We start from the raw sequence: 20521 nt of genomic DNA on the forward strand, positions 1-20521 counted from the left end.
GGAGAGCAGCACGCAAGGCCGCAGCGGCGCGAGTGGCGAGTGAGGAGACATGAGGCCGCCGGCCCGCCCTTCCCAGGTCCCGCCTACCGCGCTCACCGTCCTGATGCCTTCTTCGAACGGCGGTGGTCTCCGCCAATGAGGAGCCGGCAAGCGAGGGGTCGGGCGGTGATAGGCTTGCAGCGGGACTCGGGTCAGTGTGTGCCGGGGAGCGGGGTTGTACTCTGCTGGGGAGTCGGTGTTGTGTGTCTGTGCGATGGTGAGCTCCAGCGAGGCCGGCAGTGAGCCGTGGCGGGGCCGGTACTACCGGCTGGAGGAGGTGCAGAAGCACAACAACAGTAAGAGTACCTGGATCATCCTGCACCACCGCATCTACGATCTCACGAAGTTTCTGGATGAGGTGGGTGTCCGGGAGGGAGAAGGGGACCCTGGTGGGGCGATGCCGGCTAGCTCCCCGCTCTGTGGCTGGGGTTGCGGTGCAGCGGGGTGCTGCCGCCGGCTTGCCGCGGTCGTGGTGTTGAGGCGATCGTGTGGCGATCGGGGGCCTTGGGCTGGAGGGCGGCGGGGCCGGCAGCCGTTGGAGGCGAGCGAGGGAGGCCCTAAGGGCGGGTTATGCTGCGGGCACCTCGCTCTGAGGCAAGCAAAACACGGGTGTGCCGTGCACGCTGACCCCCACTGCTCGGAACCTGTTGCTAGGAACTGCTCGCTCCCTTCACCTGCCTTTAAACTCTCTGCCATGGTATAAACCGCTGTGCCCGGAGGCTTTGTGCCCTTGCTGGTGTCCCAAAGCACTCGGCGTGGGTATGCGATCAAACTAGTACGGCGGTCGGGTGGAATGCCTTCAGTTGGTTGTTTTGTTCCCCTCCTCTGATTAACGAGTGATGTTTTTTTATCACTTGCTGATGGTGAACAACTGATGCAAACGCTGATCGTCATGGTTAATAAGGAGGCATTTTAGTTTTTCGTCTGAAACATTCTTAAGTGGAGATTCAGAAATGCAGCTACTGAGCAAGTAGTGGTAACTAAGTTTTCTCTCACTCCCATTATACCCCCTCTGCAAAGGTCTAGTATCTGGTTAAGAAGCGTTACTGTAGATTTACAGTGATTTGAGGATGCAATTTAGATTTGTAGAGACAGAATTCAAACCTAAGTAGCTCTGCAGCCCCATCTTGATTTTTGTGGTTATAAACTTAAAATTCAAAACCTAAATTGAGAATTTTAGAAGTAAGAGATGGACAAGCCGTTTTTAAAAGGCAGTGTTGCCACAGATAGTATGTCACTCTTTAGCTGTGTGTCAGCACAATTTGGCTTTTCAGTGAGGCAGTATTGTGAAATTGACCTGTTAACTCTTCCTTGATTGTTTTTCATCTAGCTCTGTCCCAGGTCTGATTTATCCTTTAGTTATGGAAATGTTTGTTCGGTTATGCAGGAAAGGCCAATTTAATTATAGACTGCCTGGAGGAGAATACAGTTTTTTCGTATGGCCTGAAAATTGAAGCAGCTGTTTTTGAAAACTTTATTAGTTTTGGTTGATACATAACTGTGGAAGTGCTTCCAGATTAGTTGTGGGAGAGGGTGATCACCCACCCCCAGCCCCCCCAAACACACACAAAACTCCAAGCTGAACACAACACAAGGGGGAAAAAAAGGCCCCACACTTGACAAAATCCAGCAGAACATTATGAGCTTTTGGATGTAAGTAGCTGCACAAGGAAGCTGACAGCCTCTTCCTTCAATACATATGATGAAATTTCTCCAAGAAAGTCTTCATTGCAGCTTTCAGAATGATGTTACTAGTTCAGCAGCATATCAAAACAATTCAGCTTGCCTGTAAGCTGTTGAATAGTTGAGTTTTCGACAACTGTGCGATGTCTGATGCACTTGGGTCAACCTTTTTTTCTTGGTCTAAAGAGCTTTCAGTACAATATGGCTGTGTTTGGAGCTGAAATTCCTGAGTCATATTCTAAGACAATAAATGAGGTTAGATGACAATTTTCAACAAAGTATTTAAATGAAGCTACATTCTTAAGGAAAGCTGTTTGATACTGTCATGTTTCTTGTGTTGGTGACTTTTGGTATGGAACACTTAGAGTAAAATAGTACATAGGCCACTTTTTTACTACTTTTTTTTAATATATACTTTTGATACCTGGTTAATGTTTCAAGTGATGTGCTAATTCTTTTGACACCATGAAGATGCCCTGAGGCATTTGCCTGTGATAAATGAGGAGAAATTGGAGCTAGCCTCTTGCTGGTTTGTTCCAGACTACTGTAAATATTTCTCAGTGAAGTAAGAACTACATTAGCTGTTTCAATAGCATTATTGGTTAAACTTGGGTTTGCTTCTTGCAGCTCCTTGTAGGAGTATAAAAGCTTTAAATATTTTAAGAATTATATGTAGACTACGAAGACAAGTCTAGTAGTAGTAAAGAGGATGCTCTGCTAAAGCATCACCTCAGTCCTCCTCTTCCAAGTATTAAGTAAAAGTATCAGTTGACTAAGGAGTCAGGAACTGGGGACAGAAGCTTACTTCCCTGGTCCAGTTTCTTAATTCAGCAAACAGTCTCTCCAGCCACTGCATTAACCTATGGAAATAATTTTCTTACTGGTTATGAAATTGAAAAATTTACAGTGCTTCACTGTTAAAGACACTCTGAATGCTCTCATATCTAGAAAGTGAAAGTATGCTGCTGCTTTTCACTCCACTACAGTGGTATAATGGAGCTGTTGTCTGTTTAGAAAGCTTATAGATGTTTGGGAAAGTTTGTTTGGTTCTTGGGAGCCATCAGCCTCTGAGCATTTCTTTGAAGTTGGATAGTAAGTGGGCTGGGGGTGCTGATGTGTATGTGTTGGGAGTGGTGGGGCTGAAGAGGAGTGGAGGCATCACATAGTGTGACCATGTTGGCTTGGCTTCCTGAGGCCAAGGCTTATAAAAAAAGTCTTTTGAATTACATACGAAGTGCTGGAGAAGGAAAGGATTATATATTTTGATGTCTTATCTTAGGGATTACTGAAGATGAAGATTCCAGCAATTGCTTTTTTTACGTATTTTTTTTAAATGGCTGATCTTGGCAAAGTTTATAGCTTGAATATATATCTCTGAATTTTCTTTGGTTATCAAAGTATGCTCTCTAGAAGAGGAAATTAAGAGACCTTGGCTTTCGCAGTTCAGTATCTGAAAGCTCTTGGTATAAAAGACTATTCTTGAAAACAGAAACTTGTTTATCAGCTCTTTCATTCCAAGGCTGTTAGACTTGTATTACAGAAAAGTTGTGAAACTTTTCCATAGTTTCAGGCTCTATGTCATTCAAAGGAAAATTCATGTTTAATCGCAGCAGGATCTCTATGGCTGTATCAGTATTGCTGGTAAATACATATATGATTAATACTGCGGGGCATTGCCAGCATACTTGAATCCATTAATTGACATTTAATAGTTAATGAAGTAATCCTACTAGTCAAACTTTGACATCTAATGAGCTAAGAGTAGCTGGGCCTATTAAAATAATCTTGATTTGCTTCCCATTTTGGTGAGAGTCTTCCCTATGGCTTTTGTGGGAATTTGGTTGAATTCCTTAAATAAGGCAAAGAAGTTAACAAGAACAGGAACGTCTCTCTATCTGAGAAGAAATCCTTTGTTCTAGAAACTGTGGTATGTGTCTTAAATTGATGTAATGCAGACTTTTGTTATTTCAGTTGTTGGTGGACTCAAAATCTAGCAAAAATATTAATGACCAATGAAAATGGGTTTTCAGAAAGTATGAACTTGAGCTTTCACAGCACTGTTTCTAAACAGAATGGGCAGCTCCCACAAAATCTGTTTAGTCATGCTCCTTGAACTGCAGAAAAGCAAATATTGTTTTACTGTCAGAATGAAAAATGTTCTGTCCACTATTTACCACTAACTTGCATTCAGTCAGTACAATGATACTGTGCAGGAGTAACATCATTAGTTTAAACATGGAACATACTAAAAGCTTGCAGTGAAGGGTGCTGGTACTAGTATATTTTCAGGTCTGTCAATGTATCTTGTGAGTTTTTATTGCAGAATCTTGCAGTATAAGAATTAAAACTAGTGTTGTCACTTCCCTAAGTTCTGATAAAGCTTGTGGGAGAATTTGCAAATGCTGAGGAAAAATAGCACTTCTTAGCACTCTTTTACACTAGGCACTGCAAGCTGTAATTGGAAATGGGGAAATGGGCACCCAGTTACGGGGCATTTCTTCTGTACTTTATCTAAAACCCTAATGTTGGTTTTCAAAAATACACTCGTAAAAAGATCCCGGTTTCCAAAATTTTACATGAGTACAGAATTTCTATCCTGTAACTTAATTACAAGATGGAAATAATTTAGGGAACTCTCTTAAGGCCACTTTCATGCAGCCTGAAAACAGGGTTATTCTGTCTGTCTTGCGCAATAACACTGAGGTTATCCTGGTGTTCCTGGATCTGTTGCTGCCCCCTCTGCTTCTCATTCCCTGTAATGCAGAAAACAAAACTTGAATTTACAAGGTGGCCACTGATGAAGGCCATTGCTAATCTCACTGAAAGTTAAAGTGGACCCTGGTATGGGAAGGAGGAGGGGCCAGGAATTGCACGTTAGAGCAGTTATGAGTTAGGGTAGTTATACTTTAATAGAGTCTTGAACTATGATACTGAAAAAGTTGCTTGACTGTAGGGAGAGGGGGAAGAGGTGATAGGTGTTCGGGGTGAAGTAATTACAGACTTGTGACCCAGATGAGGGCAGCAAGTTTAACTGCTCATGTGCCTTATCTAAAACTTTCTAATGTGTTGCTGTTAAGAATTAGTCTATGCTGTGTACTAGTGCTGGCTCTGTACAGATATGTTATGCATGTAACTTAAATATCTATGTTGCTTTATTGGGAGTATCCTAAGAATGAGCTGGACTAGCTTAATTGATCAGCACAAGCTTTCTTGTTTCCTTTGACCCACTATTTTGCCTGCAAAATACTTCAGTTATTTGTATCAGCAGGATTTCAGTTTAGAAGTCGCTATCTGTATAGTTTAACAGGCTCTTCAGTTCCAGGGGCTGTCCAGAGGCTCCTCATTAAAGTAGAAATTCTGGTAGCAATCTTTGTTCACCAGGCAGAATTGTGAACAAATACCCTGTATAAACAAACCTTGAGAAACTTGATGAACCATGGAAAATTCTCTGCTTTTGGTAGAAGAGTCACTTCTTGCCCTTTGTGAGACATTACAGTTGCCCCCTTTCATTAAGGGAGGTGAAGTCTCTTCATTAATTGCTTGTATTGCATGCTAGTTGTTTGCAGAGAGTTTGTAAGTTTGCATCTTTATGCAGAGGTACTATCTAATAGAAAGGCTTAGCTTAAAAGTACTCTGAAAAAGTACTTTAATGTGTGTCTAGTAGGTAACTGGGTTACTAGTGTCATCTGCAATATAGCTGAAGAATTCTGTCTCTGATTATCTCTAACTTAGTCTTGGTGATGTGAGTGGAAAAATACTACCTGTTTTCCAGCTGTGGTGTCAGAGGTCAGGCAGCTTGTCCCCTTCAGCTGCTGTGTGCTGGCTGCCGAGAGGGTTGGTCACACTTTGGTGACACTAATACTGTGATTTCATAGACAGACAGATCAGTTACTAGCTAGACCAAAAACTGATTCTATAGAGAAAAGCTAAGTGCCTCAGTGAAGTTGCCCGTATAGCTATATGATATCTTCGTAGTGGCAGAACAGAAGGATTTGTGAGCAAATTAGTATATGATCATTCTGTAGTCAGCAACCTGCAGGTTAAAGTACTCTGCAGAATAGTTTTAATGTAGATGCTGTTATACTGGGAGATATCAACTTAGTTGGCTGGTTAATTATTGGGGGTAACTGGTGTAAACCATGTAGTATTGACAACTTGCTGGAGTAACTAGTGTTTTATCTGGTTGTGCAAGTAGGGTTTGGTTTCACTGCAGTGCATGTACGTGAGTCTACATGCTATTCATGCAACTAGTGCTTTATGTGTAGTTTAACTTTGGTGCCTTCTGCTTGTTGATGTCTTGTTTAAGTATGTTTTTAATGGAATTTTGCCTTTTTCTGCTTAAGATACTACATTTATTTTTTGTGTGTGTGTGTGTATTTTGGGGAGTGGAATCCTTTAGCATGATAGTAAAAACAAAAAAAACCACCCCACAAAAAACCGTAAGCCCCAAACCTCACATTACTGCAGGTATTCTTTAAAGTCCTAATTGTGGCAATATCTGTGACAGCCTGTTTAAACGGAAGTTCAGTTTCTTAAATGTGTTATATGCTTCAAGGCACTGAACTTGAGTGATCCCTCAATTTTTGTCTAGTCATTTCCATGAATACTTATCAGAATGGATTCAAGGGCAGGATTTTAGTGAGTGTTCCATATTTACACATCTGCTTGCATAATCTTTACTCTGCGTGCACTCTTCTAATCTTTATTTGGCTCAGCTGTTATGCCTAGTCTCTTTATCAGTTGCTTAATCTTGCTTTTGCTTAGTCATGGTAGGGATCCCTTACCATTATGGCTGTGGTATCTTGGCTTTTTAAAGTGCTACATAGGGGTGGGGTTTTTTGTTTTGTTCGTTTGTTTTTTGGTTGTTTTTGGTGTGTGGTAGGGTTTAAGGCAACTTCAACTATTAAAATAAATGTCTGCCTTTAATGCAAAGATTTAAGTTTTGGAGTTGTGGTACTAATGGAAACTGGTAGGAATAGTGACTTCCTGATCTGTATAAAGAAGTCTTGTTTTTGTTGGAAGAGAAGGATTGATAGGAGATTAATGTGGTGAATGTGAAATAAATTCTAACCTGAATTGCCTAGATTAGCAGGAATGTTTATGCCATTTCTTTGACCTGTTGTTTTAGCATAACCTCTCTGTTCAGTGATGCTCCAGGCAAGATGACCCTAAATAGTAGAAATTTTGCCTATTTTAATAATTTCAGACACTGTAGTCAGAAGCATCAAAACCAGAATTGATGCTCCAAAGCCTTATTTCCTGTGTCACTGGTCAAGTACTAGAACTTACTTCATGGTTGCTTCATTCCAAGGCAGTGGTACTAAAGTGTTTTCAATCTGCTTACCTAATCATTCCTGGTGTTTATGTAGCAGTTTCCTACTTAAAAGTTGAGTAGTGAATTTTTATGGCATGTTACGTATCTGTTAGATGAATGAGTAACTTGATGCTGAGAAAATGCACTAAACTGGAAGATATGATAGATTTTGTAGTATGTACAGAGTTATTTGTTGGCTGGAAATGTGGAACTGCCAGCAATATCAAAGTGCATGCTGAGGAAGAATAAAAGTCAGTGGAGAGCAGGGAGTTGGGTTAAGGGAATGATGATGGTTTTGAGATATTAGGAGATACTGGGAGATGATTTTCCTACATCTGGAGGGTTTTATCAGCAAAGGAATTTTGAGATGCCATAGTCTGCTAAAACCAAATTGCTATTCTAGTGTGTTGTATGAGTTTTCAGTTGTGCTTAAACAGTTCTGGAGTAGCTGACTTACTAGGTAATCATACAATTTCCTTTGGAAAGGACCCTGTAAGGTTATCTAGTCCATACCCCAGATCAAACTAGGATTCACTTGAAGGTCAGGATCCTTAGTGCCTTGTGTAGGCAACCCCAAAGGATGGAGGTTGTGTTCTCCCTTGCCAACTTGTTTCAGTGCTTGATTGCTCTTATGAGTAACTTTTTTTATTGCAACTTGGAATGTTCTTGCTGCAACTTACACATTTTGTCTTTTATCCTCTTGCTGTATGTGTGGCATTTTTGGGATAAAAAATACACATTTCCTGCAGAAGTGAGAATACAGAATGTAACTTTAGATTAATGGTTGAGCTATGAAAAGACTGAATCCAATAATGTTCTAAATGCTTTAGTTGCTATGGGTAATACCTTTCCCTATTTTGTGCTGGTGGAGTAGAAACGTTACTTGGATTTGGCTTCAGAGAGTACATAAACCTCTCTGAGTAACTTGAGAGCTTTATGTTTACACTAAGAAGTCTAGCAGCTGATTTTTGCAAGGACATTTTACTAATTTTTAGAAATTAGGAAATTTCATTATTTAAATGTGGAACAGTTTTCAGTAACAAATTCAAATGCATTAAAAATTGCAGCACCCAGGTGGTGAAGAGGTCCTCAGGGAGCAAGCTGGGGGAGATGCTACCGAGAACTTTGAAGATGTTGGCCATTCGTCAGATGCAAGGGCAATGTCAGAAACCTTTATTATTGGGGAGCTTCACCCGGTGAGTATGTGAGAGTACTGTTACTTGCAATTTACTGTAGTAGTTTTGTGTCTAGTTATTTCTGTAGTAATTTACTTAAGAATAAAGAAAAACCACTAGTTGTGGATGGACCTGGGCTGGAGATAGGTTCCCCCAGTATGAAGGTATTTGATTAGTGTAGCGTAAGGGTGGTCACATCTAAAATTTTGCTGCTTTGAAATATTTTACAGCATAATTCTTGAATAAACTAAATATGGATTCATGCCATTTCTGGTGTATTCTCTAAGCTATATAATGAGACTCTCTAACCCATGAAGGTGGTATGTCATAATGTCTAGACCTTTTCTTATGTCAATATGCAGAGTGATTACTAACAGCTGATTTTGTCATGGTAAATACATATGCCAGGCCTCCATCTAGATCTAAAAGTACATATGAAGAGCTAGGATTGTATGTTTAGAAAATGGCTATTGTAAGTATTGTACTTTTAGTTTGATGCTGTCTTCTCTTTTTGGCTCCCTCATTTTGACCTCTCAGTGTTCCCTACTTGTAGTTGTCAGGGTTGTTTATGATTAGTTCCAACTGGATCATCTGTCACTTCCTCTTTTCTATACTGTCCTGTTGTGGTTTAAACCCAACCACAAACCTCTTTTACTCACTCCCCCCCTTCTTGCCCTCCCCCCGCTTCTGGAGGGACGGAGAGGAGAATCAAAAAGAATGCAACTCCCACGGGTTGAGATAAGAACAGCCCAGTAACCCAGTAACTAAGGTATAACACAAATCACTACTGCTACCACCAATAATAATAGTGCTAAAGGAAATAACAAGAGGAAAGAATACAACACCTCAACACCAGCCGACCAATAACTCACCCCACTCCCCCCAGCCAAGCACCGACCGATACCTCCTCCAACCCTGCAGTCCCTCCAGCCCTTCTGCCTCCCTCCCAGTTACCTCCTGGGCATGACGTGCTGTGGTATGGAATACCTCTTTGGCTAGTTTGGGTCAGGTGTCCTGTCTCTGCTTCCTCCCGGCCTCCCCTCCTCCCTGGCAGAGCATGAGGCTCAGAAAGTCCTTGGCCAGACCAAACATTCGAGCAGCAACTGAAAACATCGGCGTTATCACCACTGTTCCAAGGCCAAAAGATCAAAACACAGCACTGTACTAGCTCCTAAGAAGGAGAAAAATGACTGCTGCTGCTCAACCCAGGACATTATCCACCCCTTATTCCATACCATTCACGTCATGCTCAGATCCCACATCTTCAATATGCCATCACTCTTACATATATATATATACATCTACATACACACAGAGAAAAAGATCATTTCTTAGTGCATGGACCTATAAAGCTGCTGAGTCCATCTGGTCCATGATGTCGGGCTCCATCTCTTGTAACAGTCTCTCAGGGCAGGAGAGGCTGTGTGCAGTGTTCACACTCGTGAATAACCTGGGCAATAGTGTCCATTGCTAAGTCCACCCCTCGATCATGAGTCCATCTCTATGTTGCATCTCTGCCCTGATGGCCTGAAGTGTCATGGCCCACCAGGCTCAAAACAATTCACTGTCCCCTTCAGCAGTTTCTGCAGCTTGTTGCTGGGGACTCCATACAGCTGCCTTCCATCTCCAATGCTTCCAAAGCACTGGAGGGGCCCAGTGGACCAGGTACTCGCTCATACTGTCCCACACACCCTGCCACTCATGGCTATCCAGCCTTGGGGAAGATCTCTTGGTCCTCCCATATTGTTGTCTAACCCCAGACAAGACCCAAACCTGACTCTGCTTAACTTCTGAGATCAGACAAAATGGCGGTGGGTAGAACACACTCTGTGTGTGTGCCAACATGCTGATCCCCATCACAATCAGCAGGCAGGTCCCAAGGGTACCCAAAGGCCATTCGAACCCTTCAGAACTCTCCAGTGACGCTGCTGTACTTGTCCCTGGGGCTGGTGCAGCTGCTGTGCTTGCGGCTCTCCCACCACCAGCTTCTCTTTCCCTGGGTGCAGCTCTTCCTCCTCTGCCGTGCTGGGAAATGCTGCCTGGGCTCCTGCATCCTCCTGCGGCTCGGCGGGCGGCTGCCGGGGGACGCTCTCGGCCGCCGCGGGGCTGGGCTCGGCCGCTGGGCTCGGCTCCTCCGCGGGGCTCGGCTCCTCGGCCGCCTCCTCCTGCTGCTCAGCAGCCGCCTCCTTCCCGACCTCCGGTCCCGCTCCCGCCGCCGCCTGGTCCCCGGGGCCGCTCTCCCGGGCCGCTTCGGCAGCCGCCGGCTCCCGGGGCCGCTCCCCCTCGGCTCCCCGCAGCCTCACGAAGACGGAGGTGAGGACAAGCGCCAGGACGGTGAAGAGCAGCGGGACGGCCGGGTACAAGTCCACGGCCACAAGTCCACGGCCACGTCCATCTCTCCCTGCTGCCAGAGCCCAACCATATTACAAGTCATTGCCATAAAGTACAGTGAAACAAAAACCTTAGCCCAAGCCCCACACTTGATAAACACTAACACAGGGAATACCGGCTCTAAGTAATGTACTACATTCTGAAGCTCTGAGAGCAAGAGAAACAACTTTGAGAGCCAATAAATCAGCACTGTGACGACTATTAATCTGATCATCTCCGTCGTTATCTCAACCCTTCGTGCCCCGCGTTGGGCGCCAAAAAGAACTGTCGTGGTTTAAACCCAACCACAAACCTCTTTTACTCACTCCCCCCCTTCTTGCCCTCCCCCTGCTTCTGGAGGGACGGAGAGGAGAATCAAAAAGAATGCAACTCCCACGGGTTGAGATAAGAACAGCCCAGTAACCCAGTAACTAAGGTATAACACAAATCACTACTGCTACCACCAATAATAATAGTGCTAAAGGAAATAACAAGAGGAAAGAATACAACACCTCAACACCAGCCGACCAATAACTCACCCCACTCCCCCCAGCCAAGCACCGACCGATACCTCCTCCAACCCTGCAGTCCCTCCAGCCCTTCTGCCTCCTTCCCAGTTACCTCCTGGGCATGACGTGCTGTGGTATGGAATAGCTCTTTGGCTAGTTTGGGTCAGGTGTCCTGTCTCTGCTTCCTCCTGGCCTCCCCTCCTCCCTGGCAGAGCATGAGGCTCAGAAAGTCCTTGGCCAGACCAAACATTCGAGCAGCAACTGAAAAAATTGGCGTTATCACCACTGTTCCAAGGCCAAAAGATCAAAACACAGCACTGTACTAGCTCCTAAGAAGGAGAAAAATGACTGCTGCTGCTCAACCCAGGACATGTCCTTACCATTTCCTGTATTTCTAACAAGCACCTTTCTCCTGCCTCAAGTTTCTAAGGATATACATTTAGCTACAGAGCTGCTGCCTTGGCTTCCTTCAGATAGGCCTTATTTAATCTCTCCTGCATCTTAATAGTTGAAAACCACTTGTTAGAAGTTTAGGCTGCTAGTGTGCCCATCTGTTCTACTTTATTGCCCATCCCTGCCTCCTCTTTCCCTCTTCTCTTTGTTTTGTGTATGTTCTGTCTTGTATTCAAGTAAATGTCACTATCTTGTAGCATATTTCACAATAATGTTCCTGATCATGTGTCTCTTAGGTCATCTCTTGATAAATGTTAGTAATGCATCTTCCCTTAATATGAAATAACTCTGCTCTGTACATCTGCAACCTTACTGGCTTGTTACTTAGTTCAGATAGCAGTTGATGCCAGTAAAGTTGTTCTTAACCTGGCTACCAGTCAGTTTCTTCCTTGTTTAACAGGTGCCTGTTTTTATTTAATGTGAAACAAAAAGATAGTTTAACGCATAATTATAGCACTGTTAAGATTATATACTGTTGGGTGTTTTGTGATGAATGTGACTTTTAAGTAAAACTTCATGAGTTTATGAAAGATCCATAGAATTTAGGACTATTGCACAGGATGTTGGACAAAACTAGTTAAATGACTTTGCCCAATAATGAGTTAGACTAGGCAGAAGTAAGCTAATACAGTTAAGCTAATACAGTTGAAATCAGCTAATAAGCTAAGGTTATGTGTACTGTTTAGAGACCAAAAACAATGCAAAGGCATTTTTTTACAAGAGCAAAAGAAATAATGAAATATGTTGGAGATGTGGGTTTTGCTTCTTTATTGCATACTGGGAAGTATTATTTAGAGCAAGTGAACTTGTTAGTGATAGCTCAGAATCATACACTAACATCTGCTCTTTTGTAAGTCTGTTTCGTAGGTAAAAATAGGTGCACATCAACAGAATAAATTGCAAACTGGATTTAGTGACCTTTTTTAATTAATACTTTGGGGGTTTGTCTAAATGTTTGTTCCTTGTTTTCCTGCAGGATGATAGAGGGAAGCTTCAGAAACGACCAGTAAGTGTTTCCTGAAATGCCACATTTTTTTTCTTTTAGGCATTGGGTATAGTATCTGTAAATGGTATACCCTTGGAGGCAAATATAATTCAGCTTGATTTAAATGTAATGTTTGAAGTCAATAATATCTTAAACCTATTAATATGGCTTCAAATTATTCTTCCTATTAGCTGTTCTTTTCTTATTTGTGTGGTTTTGAACCAAGAGGTTACTGAGTCATCCAGAGGGACCTTAACACGCTTGTGAGGTGGGCTGATGCCAACCTTATGAAGTTCAACCATGACAAGTGCAAGCTCCTACACCTGGGTCGGAGCAATCCCAGGCACAGCTACAGGCTGGGCAGAGAAGAGATTCAGAGCAGCCCCATGGAGAAGGACTTGGGGGGTGTTGGTCAATGAGAAAATGAACAAGAGCCAGCTTCAGTGTGCTCTCACAGCCCAGGAAGCCAATGGTATCCTGGGCTGCATCAGAAGGAGCATGACCAGGAGGTCGAAGGAGGTGATCCTGCCCCTCTACTCTGCTCTGGCGAGACCTCCCCTGGTGTATTGTGTGCAGTTCTGGTGTCCTCAACATAAAAAGGACATGGAATGGCTGGAACAAGTCCAGAGGAGGGCCACGAGGATGATCAGGGGACTGGAGCACCTCCCGTATGAAGACAGGCTGAGGAAGTTGGGGCTGTTAAGCCTGGAGAAGAGAAGGCTGTGTGGAGACCTCATAGCAGCCTTCCAGTATCTGAAGGGGGGCTATAGGGATGCTGGGGAGGGACTCTTCATTAGGGCCTGTAGTTATAGGACAAGGGGTAATGGGTTAAAACTTAAACAGGGGAAGTTTAGATTGGATATAAGGAGGAAATTCTTTCCTGTTAGGGTGGTGAGACACTGGAATGGGTTGCCCAGGGAGGTTGTGAATGCTCCATCCCTGGTGGTGTCCAAGGCCAGGTTGGATGAAGCCTTGTGTGACGTGGTTTAGTGTGAGATGTCCCTGCTGATGGCAGAGGGTTTGGAACTAGATCATCTTAAGGTCCTTTCCAACCCTAACTATTTCTGTAAGTGTGAAGGCATTACACTGTAGCAAAAAGGTGAGTCTAGAGCCAGCAAATGGTTTCCTAGTGCTCAGTTAAAGAAAAAAAAATCAGTTTATAAACAGAATGGACTAAACTAAGCGGGGTTTTCTTAAGGGGAATGGGATGCTTAATGTATTGGTAACACTAGTAGAGAGAATGTAGAGGCATTGGATTGCTGTATTATAGATCAGTTAATTTGCAATTATGAACCCTTTTCAAGGTGAAAATACTGTTTGCTTCCTGACTGTTTCAGTAGATTTTACTGAGTGTTCTGTCAGTGCAGTATTGCACTTGTTTTCTGGTTTTTGAAGGTTTTTTCATATCTTTTATAGAATAAAGTTTGTTGGCACTCAATTAAAAAACTAATAAAATACAAGTGTCTTTTAAAGGAGCAAGTGCTTTAGGGATTAATTTGTACAGTTTCTGCTGCTGTGTGGATAGAGTATGTTTGCTCAGGGCTGGCAGAACAGCAGCAGTGCAATTAGGAAATAGTTGAATATTATTTTTAGGTGAAGTGCAGTGGGAATAGGATCTTACCATTGTTAAATATTATAGGAAGATCTTAAAAGTGACTGCTTTATTAAAAAGTAATAAGCTAAAGGAATGGAAACAAAAAATACACTGAAATGTTTGCTATAGCAATTATTAATTTTATTAAGGACTGCAACTATTATACAAATAAAAATAAGAAATGGAGTGGTAACTGGAATGCAGATCTTTTTCCCACCAAGAATAACATCTGCTGTTTGGATTCCTTTTGAAATTCAGGGTAGCTTACACTTAAGATGTAAGAATAGCAGTGATAAACACAGCTGAGAAATGGACTGCCCAGTGCAAACTGTAGTGTACAATCCCTTGATTAAGCTCACAGGAGCTTACTAAACTGAAGTAATTAGAATATTAGCTTGGCCAGTGCATGGTGGCCATTAGGGAATTAAGATCCAAGTGACTTCTTGCCACACTCCTATTTGGCTTATTCACTTGTTTAATGCTGGTCATAGTTACCTGCACTGCATGTATGTTTTCCATCATTCCAGAAGGAAGCTGGAGCACTTTCTTTCAGCAGGATGTGTGGGTGTGGTTGATAAGATAGTTTCACTTTGCACTGTTCTCTGGGGAGCAATGTGACAGATTCAGCTCTGTGCCTTGGCTCTCTAGAAGCAGTCAGAAGGCCTCGTGCTTTCAAATGTCCTCATCCTTGCACTGTGTTTCAAGTACCCTCAGTGTACGTGTCCAGTGTGGTAGTGTTTAAAAACAAGTTGAGGGGGAAGCCATCCCCTGGCCCTGGATGTGACAGGTTGTTTGTTGTAGGAGGTATTAGCCTTGATAGTGTGGATACAAGCTGTTCCATGCTGTTTGGCTTTGGGGTTAGTTTTTCATGGAGATACTCACAACACCAATATAGATGTAATCATTGTGTCCTCTCTTAAACGTGGTTACATCTAAAACTATGATGATTTGGGTGCTTCCAAAAGTAGCCTGTTTGAACCCATGAGAGAATGTTGGTAATCTTGCTCTTTCAGAATATTTGCAGTCCATTTATGCTGGAGCAACTAATTTTTCAGTGATGGAAATTGAACTACAGTTTGAATGCTTGGATATTATAAATGCAGTAGGGCCATGTACAGTTAGTATTATTCAAAGTAATAAGTTTTCATATAAATTGTGCACATGTACCCAACTGGGATTTGATCTTGTAGCACTTTTCTTGTGGAAACTGAACAAGGAGTCCAAATCAGTATCAGAAACAGCTATAATTTGACTGATGCTTAAGCTATCTGAAACACCACACTAAAAAACTGAGTTTAATAAGCCTTGTGCATGTAAATTAGTAGCTTTCTTCAGGTAGATTTGGTAAAGGAAATGTTTGTGTATTAGTTCAGAGAGTTTTCAATTAGATTTTAGACAAGTAAGGGATCCTTTAGGCAATTAGAACTTTTCATAAGTTTGGCTTTTCATAACCTTAGGCTGAAGTTGGCTTCATGAAAACTTAGAATAAAATTCCTTGTGGTGTGGGGTTTTTTTTTGGGGTTTTTTTTTTTTTTTCTTTTAAGAACACTTGATGCAATGTTGATACAGAAATTGCTGCTAGCTGGTTTCTAAAACAGCACTCTGTTACGGGAGTTCTGAGAAAACTCCTTCCAAATGCAATGCACAGAGCTGGTTTTAAATTAATCGCACTTGATGAGTGTCCTCTTTTCAGCATGGTACTTAGTTGCAGGCTAGGCTTAAACCCTGACAATGAGTCTTGAAAAATTGAGGGGGTAGTGATGATGGAGTGGGATGTCTGCCTGATGTATCTTTTTATGCTTTGCTTTCCAGGAACCTCTTATTACCACTGCTCAGTCCAGTTCCAGGTATAGTATGACACCTGATCTCAAACTTGAAGTTCCTCATGATTATGTTTCTGAAGCTTAGAAAGCTGAATAGCTGCTATCTGCTGGAAGCTTAGATGTCAGAGGGTGGTGCATGAACATTTCTGTTCTACATGAAGACCAAGTTGGCATCTGTGTACCACTTTACAAGCATGTTGGCGTTAGATTTTTTTTTTTCCCCTTCACTTTTATAGGTATCAGCATCTACCAAATGGTTTATGTCTCACAGGCTTTCATTTCTTGGGGGCTGCCAGGTGAATAGAAGACATTTGATGCCATGCCTGACTTTTTTTACTGACATGCACACCTTACTTGCAATACTTGTAGCAAATCTTACATCTAGGGAAAATAAGAGGATTATGCCTGTAAGAAGGGAAGTCTGTCAGAATTGGGGTGAGGGAAGAGCACTTTGAAACACCACTGAATCAAACTTTTATGACGTTATATCCTGCTGACAATTGCTTTTGCTGAAATGTCAGAGGGCTGTTCCATGCCTCTCAGTGGGAAGCTTGGGTGCTTGGAAGTGTCACGTGATGTGCTGCTTGAATGGCTTTTGAATGAATGATACTCTTGGGCAGCATGCCATGATTTAAATGTTGCCTACTTACTAGAGTTTTACTCTAGTAAGCAAACTTCTTGTAAGCTCCAGTACAAGGCCTTAACAATACAAGATTTCTTTTTTCACTTGGCTAGAGTGTTAGTGGCCAGCCAGGTGTTTTGCTGCCCTACCTTTGAAGTATTTGTTGGTGTGGGGAGGAAGGACTTCTGTAAGTGATGATATTTTTTGTTAGAAGATTTTGTTCGTTTGTTTGTTTGGACTTGCTGGTTGTCACTTCCTAAACCGCTGTTTCCAAACCTTCCTTCTAGTTCATGGCCCAACTGGGTGATCCCAGCAATAGCAGCAATCATTGTGGCCCTGATGTATCGTTCCTACATGTCAGAGTAAGCGCCTTACTGAGAACTAATGCAAGAAGAGATTGAGCTGAGAGAGGACATAAGCAATCCCAATCCAATATGTTTCCAGATAAAAGCCTGATGTCTGAAGAAAAAAAATCCACTTTTTCGGAAAACTGAACCATTCTTTTCTGCTGTGCACTTTTCCTAATGTTGCCTTCTTATTTGCTGTTCTGAAGTGATGAAAAGGCAGCATTTCTCTTTTTGTATAACAACTGTACTCCCTAATGAATTACTTGATAACTGTATTATTTTCTGTATTAGAATATTGTTCTGTATGTAACACCGATCATGGTTATTTCTCTTTAGTCTGTAATGGGGTCCATAGGACTCCCCTTTACATATAAATTTTACAGCTTTAAATAACTACCAAAACTGTGTACAGGTATTTGTCCATGTACACAATTTAACTTAAAAACCATGTTGTTGTCTTAAATGTAGTATGTTTGAATGAAATGCTAATTAAACATAATGGAAAAAGCTGAGTGGAGTAGTGGATCTTGGTAGGGCCCAACTGCTTACAGGCACCTATCAGGCTATAATGAGCTGACTTTTTTTCTTTCTTTCGTCTTGACATCTGCTCTTACAGTTGTTGTAGGTACTCTACTAGCAAACTGTTCTGTTTGACTCCTATTTAAAAAAATCCCAGTGAAATATGAACCCCAATGTTTGGCATAATTGTATCTGTCTCAGTTTTGTGAAAAGTAGCTCTTGCAAAAAAAGTCAGAAAAATGTAACTGCTACTAAATAATACTGTTCCTGCCAAGCACTCAGGTGACTCTGGAATCTGTTCTGGAACTTTTAGGCTTTTTACAAAATCTTCAGCTTTGTCATGTGGATTGTGATGGGGGAAAAACTGATAATGTGGAATCTGTTTCTGACTGTTCTGTGATGTACTCCTAGGTGCTTTATTATGAAGAGATTACTATTTTCACTGCTAAATACAAGATAACTGAAAGTATGCATTTTGTGGTGAATGTTTTTAGTCATATGTAAATGATTATGAATAAAAGTTTAATTGCTTACTTTTGCTGGCTCAGATACATTCACTGAAAACGTTTCTGAAGGCCTTGGCAGGATGCTTTCACATAGTGCGACACTTCTCAGATTACCTGTTTCATGGTGCAAGCTAAGAGTCAAGGTATGTCCTTTATGCAGAGGAGTTGCATGTAAAAAGTGGGAAGGTGTGTTATGGAGCAGTTAGCCTAGATAAACACTTTCATCACTGTGACCTCAACACCTAGCTAGTGACTTAGCAGTGGTTTGGCTATGCAAACTCTTGCCTCCCTGACATTCAGCAGGACTTGAAACACTGTTCCAAGGGCTGCCTCTTGGCAACACCAGAGAAGATGCAGCATGGAGGTTAGGCCCTGTATCAAGTCAAATCAAATTGAAAGATAGTACATTCTAAGCATGAACTTAAAATTAAAAAAATGGGAGAGGGGAAGTGCTGTGACTTCAGCAGATTGTCTTGTGCATATGTAGGAAAATATCAATACAGGAATCCTTTAAGGATTCCTTTCGTGGTAGTTCTTTTAATGTTATAGCAAGTAAGGGTATCTCATACTTTCAACTGTGAAAGTATTTAGTATCTCTCAGTCTTGTGTGCATGTGTTCTGTCAGACTTGGTTTAGACTTACAGTAGAGTCCATCAACTTTACCTTGAAAATTTTAACTTGCAGTAAAAATGGGAGTGTTTGAGATTGTCTAGCATAAACTTACCTTGTTCTGGTTTTGCCTTAGCTTTCCCTCTGAATGGGGTGAAGGAGAGTTTAAAAATTCAGGCTTTTTATGGACGACCTTTAAAAGCACAGATTAATTGACTTGGTATTTAGACTCGTAAATCAAGTTTCAAGTCTTAAATGTTGTTTTAAAAACCAACAGAAAATTCAGGTTCACATTTGTAGGTGGGGGAAAAGGGGACTCAAACTGGCAACTTTATGAAGCTTAACCTTTCATATCTATCTTTTTTTCTCCAAGAATTTCAGACTGTGATAATTATATTCACATCAGCAGACAGGGTAGTGCAATCAAAGAGGATCTGTAAGATCAGCCTTGCTGCAAAAGGCTTTTTACCTATGCTGTGTATGTTTTGGGGGTTTTAGCATGGTATAGCTCTGTTTGGGTCCCGTATACTGGATGTTTATTTACACAATCCCACACCTGAGTAGGTGTACAGAGAGAATTTCCATAATGTGAACCAAAAGTGCAATGGGTGGAGATGGGAAGGCAATGCTTCAAAACCTGATACAAGTTGAAATGCTAACGCAGCAACACAGCTCATACCCTATGCTTGGTCTGTTCGTATTCCCTTCCACCAGTGCTGATGGAAGTTGTTCTTCAGAGATGGACATGACTTTCAGATTTTTTAAATCGATTTTGTAAATTGACAAAACCATAAACTAAAAGAAAAAATGAGCAGGTTTATAAAAGCAGGTTTAAAAGCTTAGAGCTGCTTTCCATAGGGGGTGATATGGGAGTTTTTTATGTGACTTTGAGTATGAGAGGAAGAGAAAAGGTACATGGGTGTAGTGAGGACTGAATAACTATGCTATTGAAAGATAGGGAACTAAGGGTAGTCAATGTTCTTACAGTCTGAAAGCAAAAAGAAAAGAATGGACAGTGTGCTTTCTTCTCAGAACAAAATCCTTTGTCACTAAATGTAAAGGTATTTGCTCTAATTGGTAATTAATACTAATTTTTGCGTGGAGAGGCTGGTTTTGAAGCTTTACATCAGATGTCTTATGTTGTCTACTTGTACAACCTCACAGTATTTATATTGCCTTAAATTACTTGAGCACTGCATTATTGGCCTTCACTTTCCTATGCTCTGCTGTGCACAAGAAATGCATAGTGGCAGAGAGCTCCCTTAAATGGAGACAGACTTGGCTTCTTCTTGGTGTCTGTGGAGTAAAGCCAGCACAACTTGTTCACTTGCTCCCTCTGCTATGACGAGGAAATAATAGTATGCTGTCCCTCTCTCTGGCTCACTTGGCACACTGGCCTTTCTCTAGTTCTGAATGCTGTGCTGCAGTCAGGATTTTACAGGATGCTAGAGAAACTGGCAGGGGGCTACAGGCTAGGCAGATGGAAGCTGATCACAATTTTCCTTGAGGTAAAAAGAATAGGAAGGTACTATTTTTGTTTTCTGAATGTTTCACTACTGAGGGTAAATGAACTGTGTAAATTCTTGTCCAGTTTGAGCAAAGCTGTTACTGTATTTTCTGATTTTCTTTAAGGCTGGCAGCAAAGATTATTAACTGAAACTCAGTAAGAATGAGCTGTATCAAAGCATCATACTAAAACATGTAGAGCAATAACAGCGTTGCACCATTTTCTCCTGAATATAGAAAACTATTTTAGAAACAGCATAGAAGGAACAAGCAATGGGAGGAAACTCATGCTCCTGTAAGCTTAGTGGTGATGCCTGACCAGATCTGAGTTGAAGCTAATAACTAATGGGTTATATACTTGAATTTTACTTTCCTTTCATACTACATTACATTCATTCTCATGGTTAATTCATTACGTGTTGAAATATTTTGAGTTTTGAATGACCCAGCTTAGAAGTAGATGGGCA

General features: G+C 41.7%; 1 protein-coding gene across 1 annotated transcript; it reads left to right on the forward strand.

Moving 5' to 3' along the window:
- LOC136008513 (cytochrome b5) lies at positions 1-17966 on the forward strand. The gene is made up of 5 exons (XM_065667899.1): positions 1-397; positions 8104-8232; positions 12520-12549; positions 15935-15969; positions 16855-17966. Exons 1-5 carry the CDS (start codon positions 254-256, stop codon positions 16931-16933), a joined length of 417 nt encoding a protein of 138 aa, XP_065523971.1. The 5' UTR covers positions 1-253; the 3' UTR covers positions 16934-17966.
- Positions 17967-20521: the final 2555 nt, after the last annotated feature.

The sequence above is a fragment of the Lathamus discolor genome, chromosome 2, assembly GCF_037157495.1.
Source record: "Lathamus discolor isolate bLatDis1 chromosome 2, bLatDis1.hap1, whole genome shotgun sequence".
NCBI classification, from domain to species: Eukaryota; Metazoa; Chordata; class Aves; order Psittaciformes; family Psittacidae; genus Lathamus; species Lathamus discolor.

What these genes read in the sequence shown, in the direction of transcription:
- LOC136008513 (XM_065667899.1), top strand. Translation starts at nt 254, where the DNA reads ATGGTGAGCTCCAGCGAGGCCGGCAGTGAGCCGTGGCGGGGCCGGTAC. An exon ending in TTATTGGGGAGCTTCACCCG is followed by an intron (nt 8,233 to 12,519) that starts GTGAGTATGTGA and finishes GTTTTCCTGCAG; the next exon opens with GATGATAGAGGGAAGCTTCA. An exon ending in GGAAGCTTCAGAAACGACCA is followed by an intron (nt 12,550 to 15,934) that starts GTAAGTGTTTCC and finishes TTTGCTTTCCAG; the next exon opens with GAACCTCTTATTACCACTGC.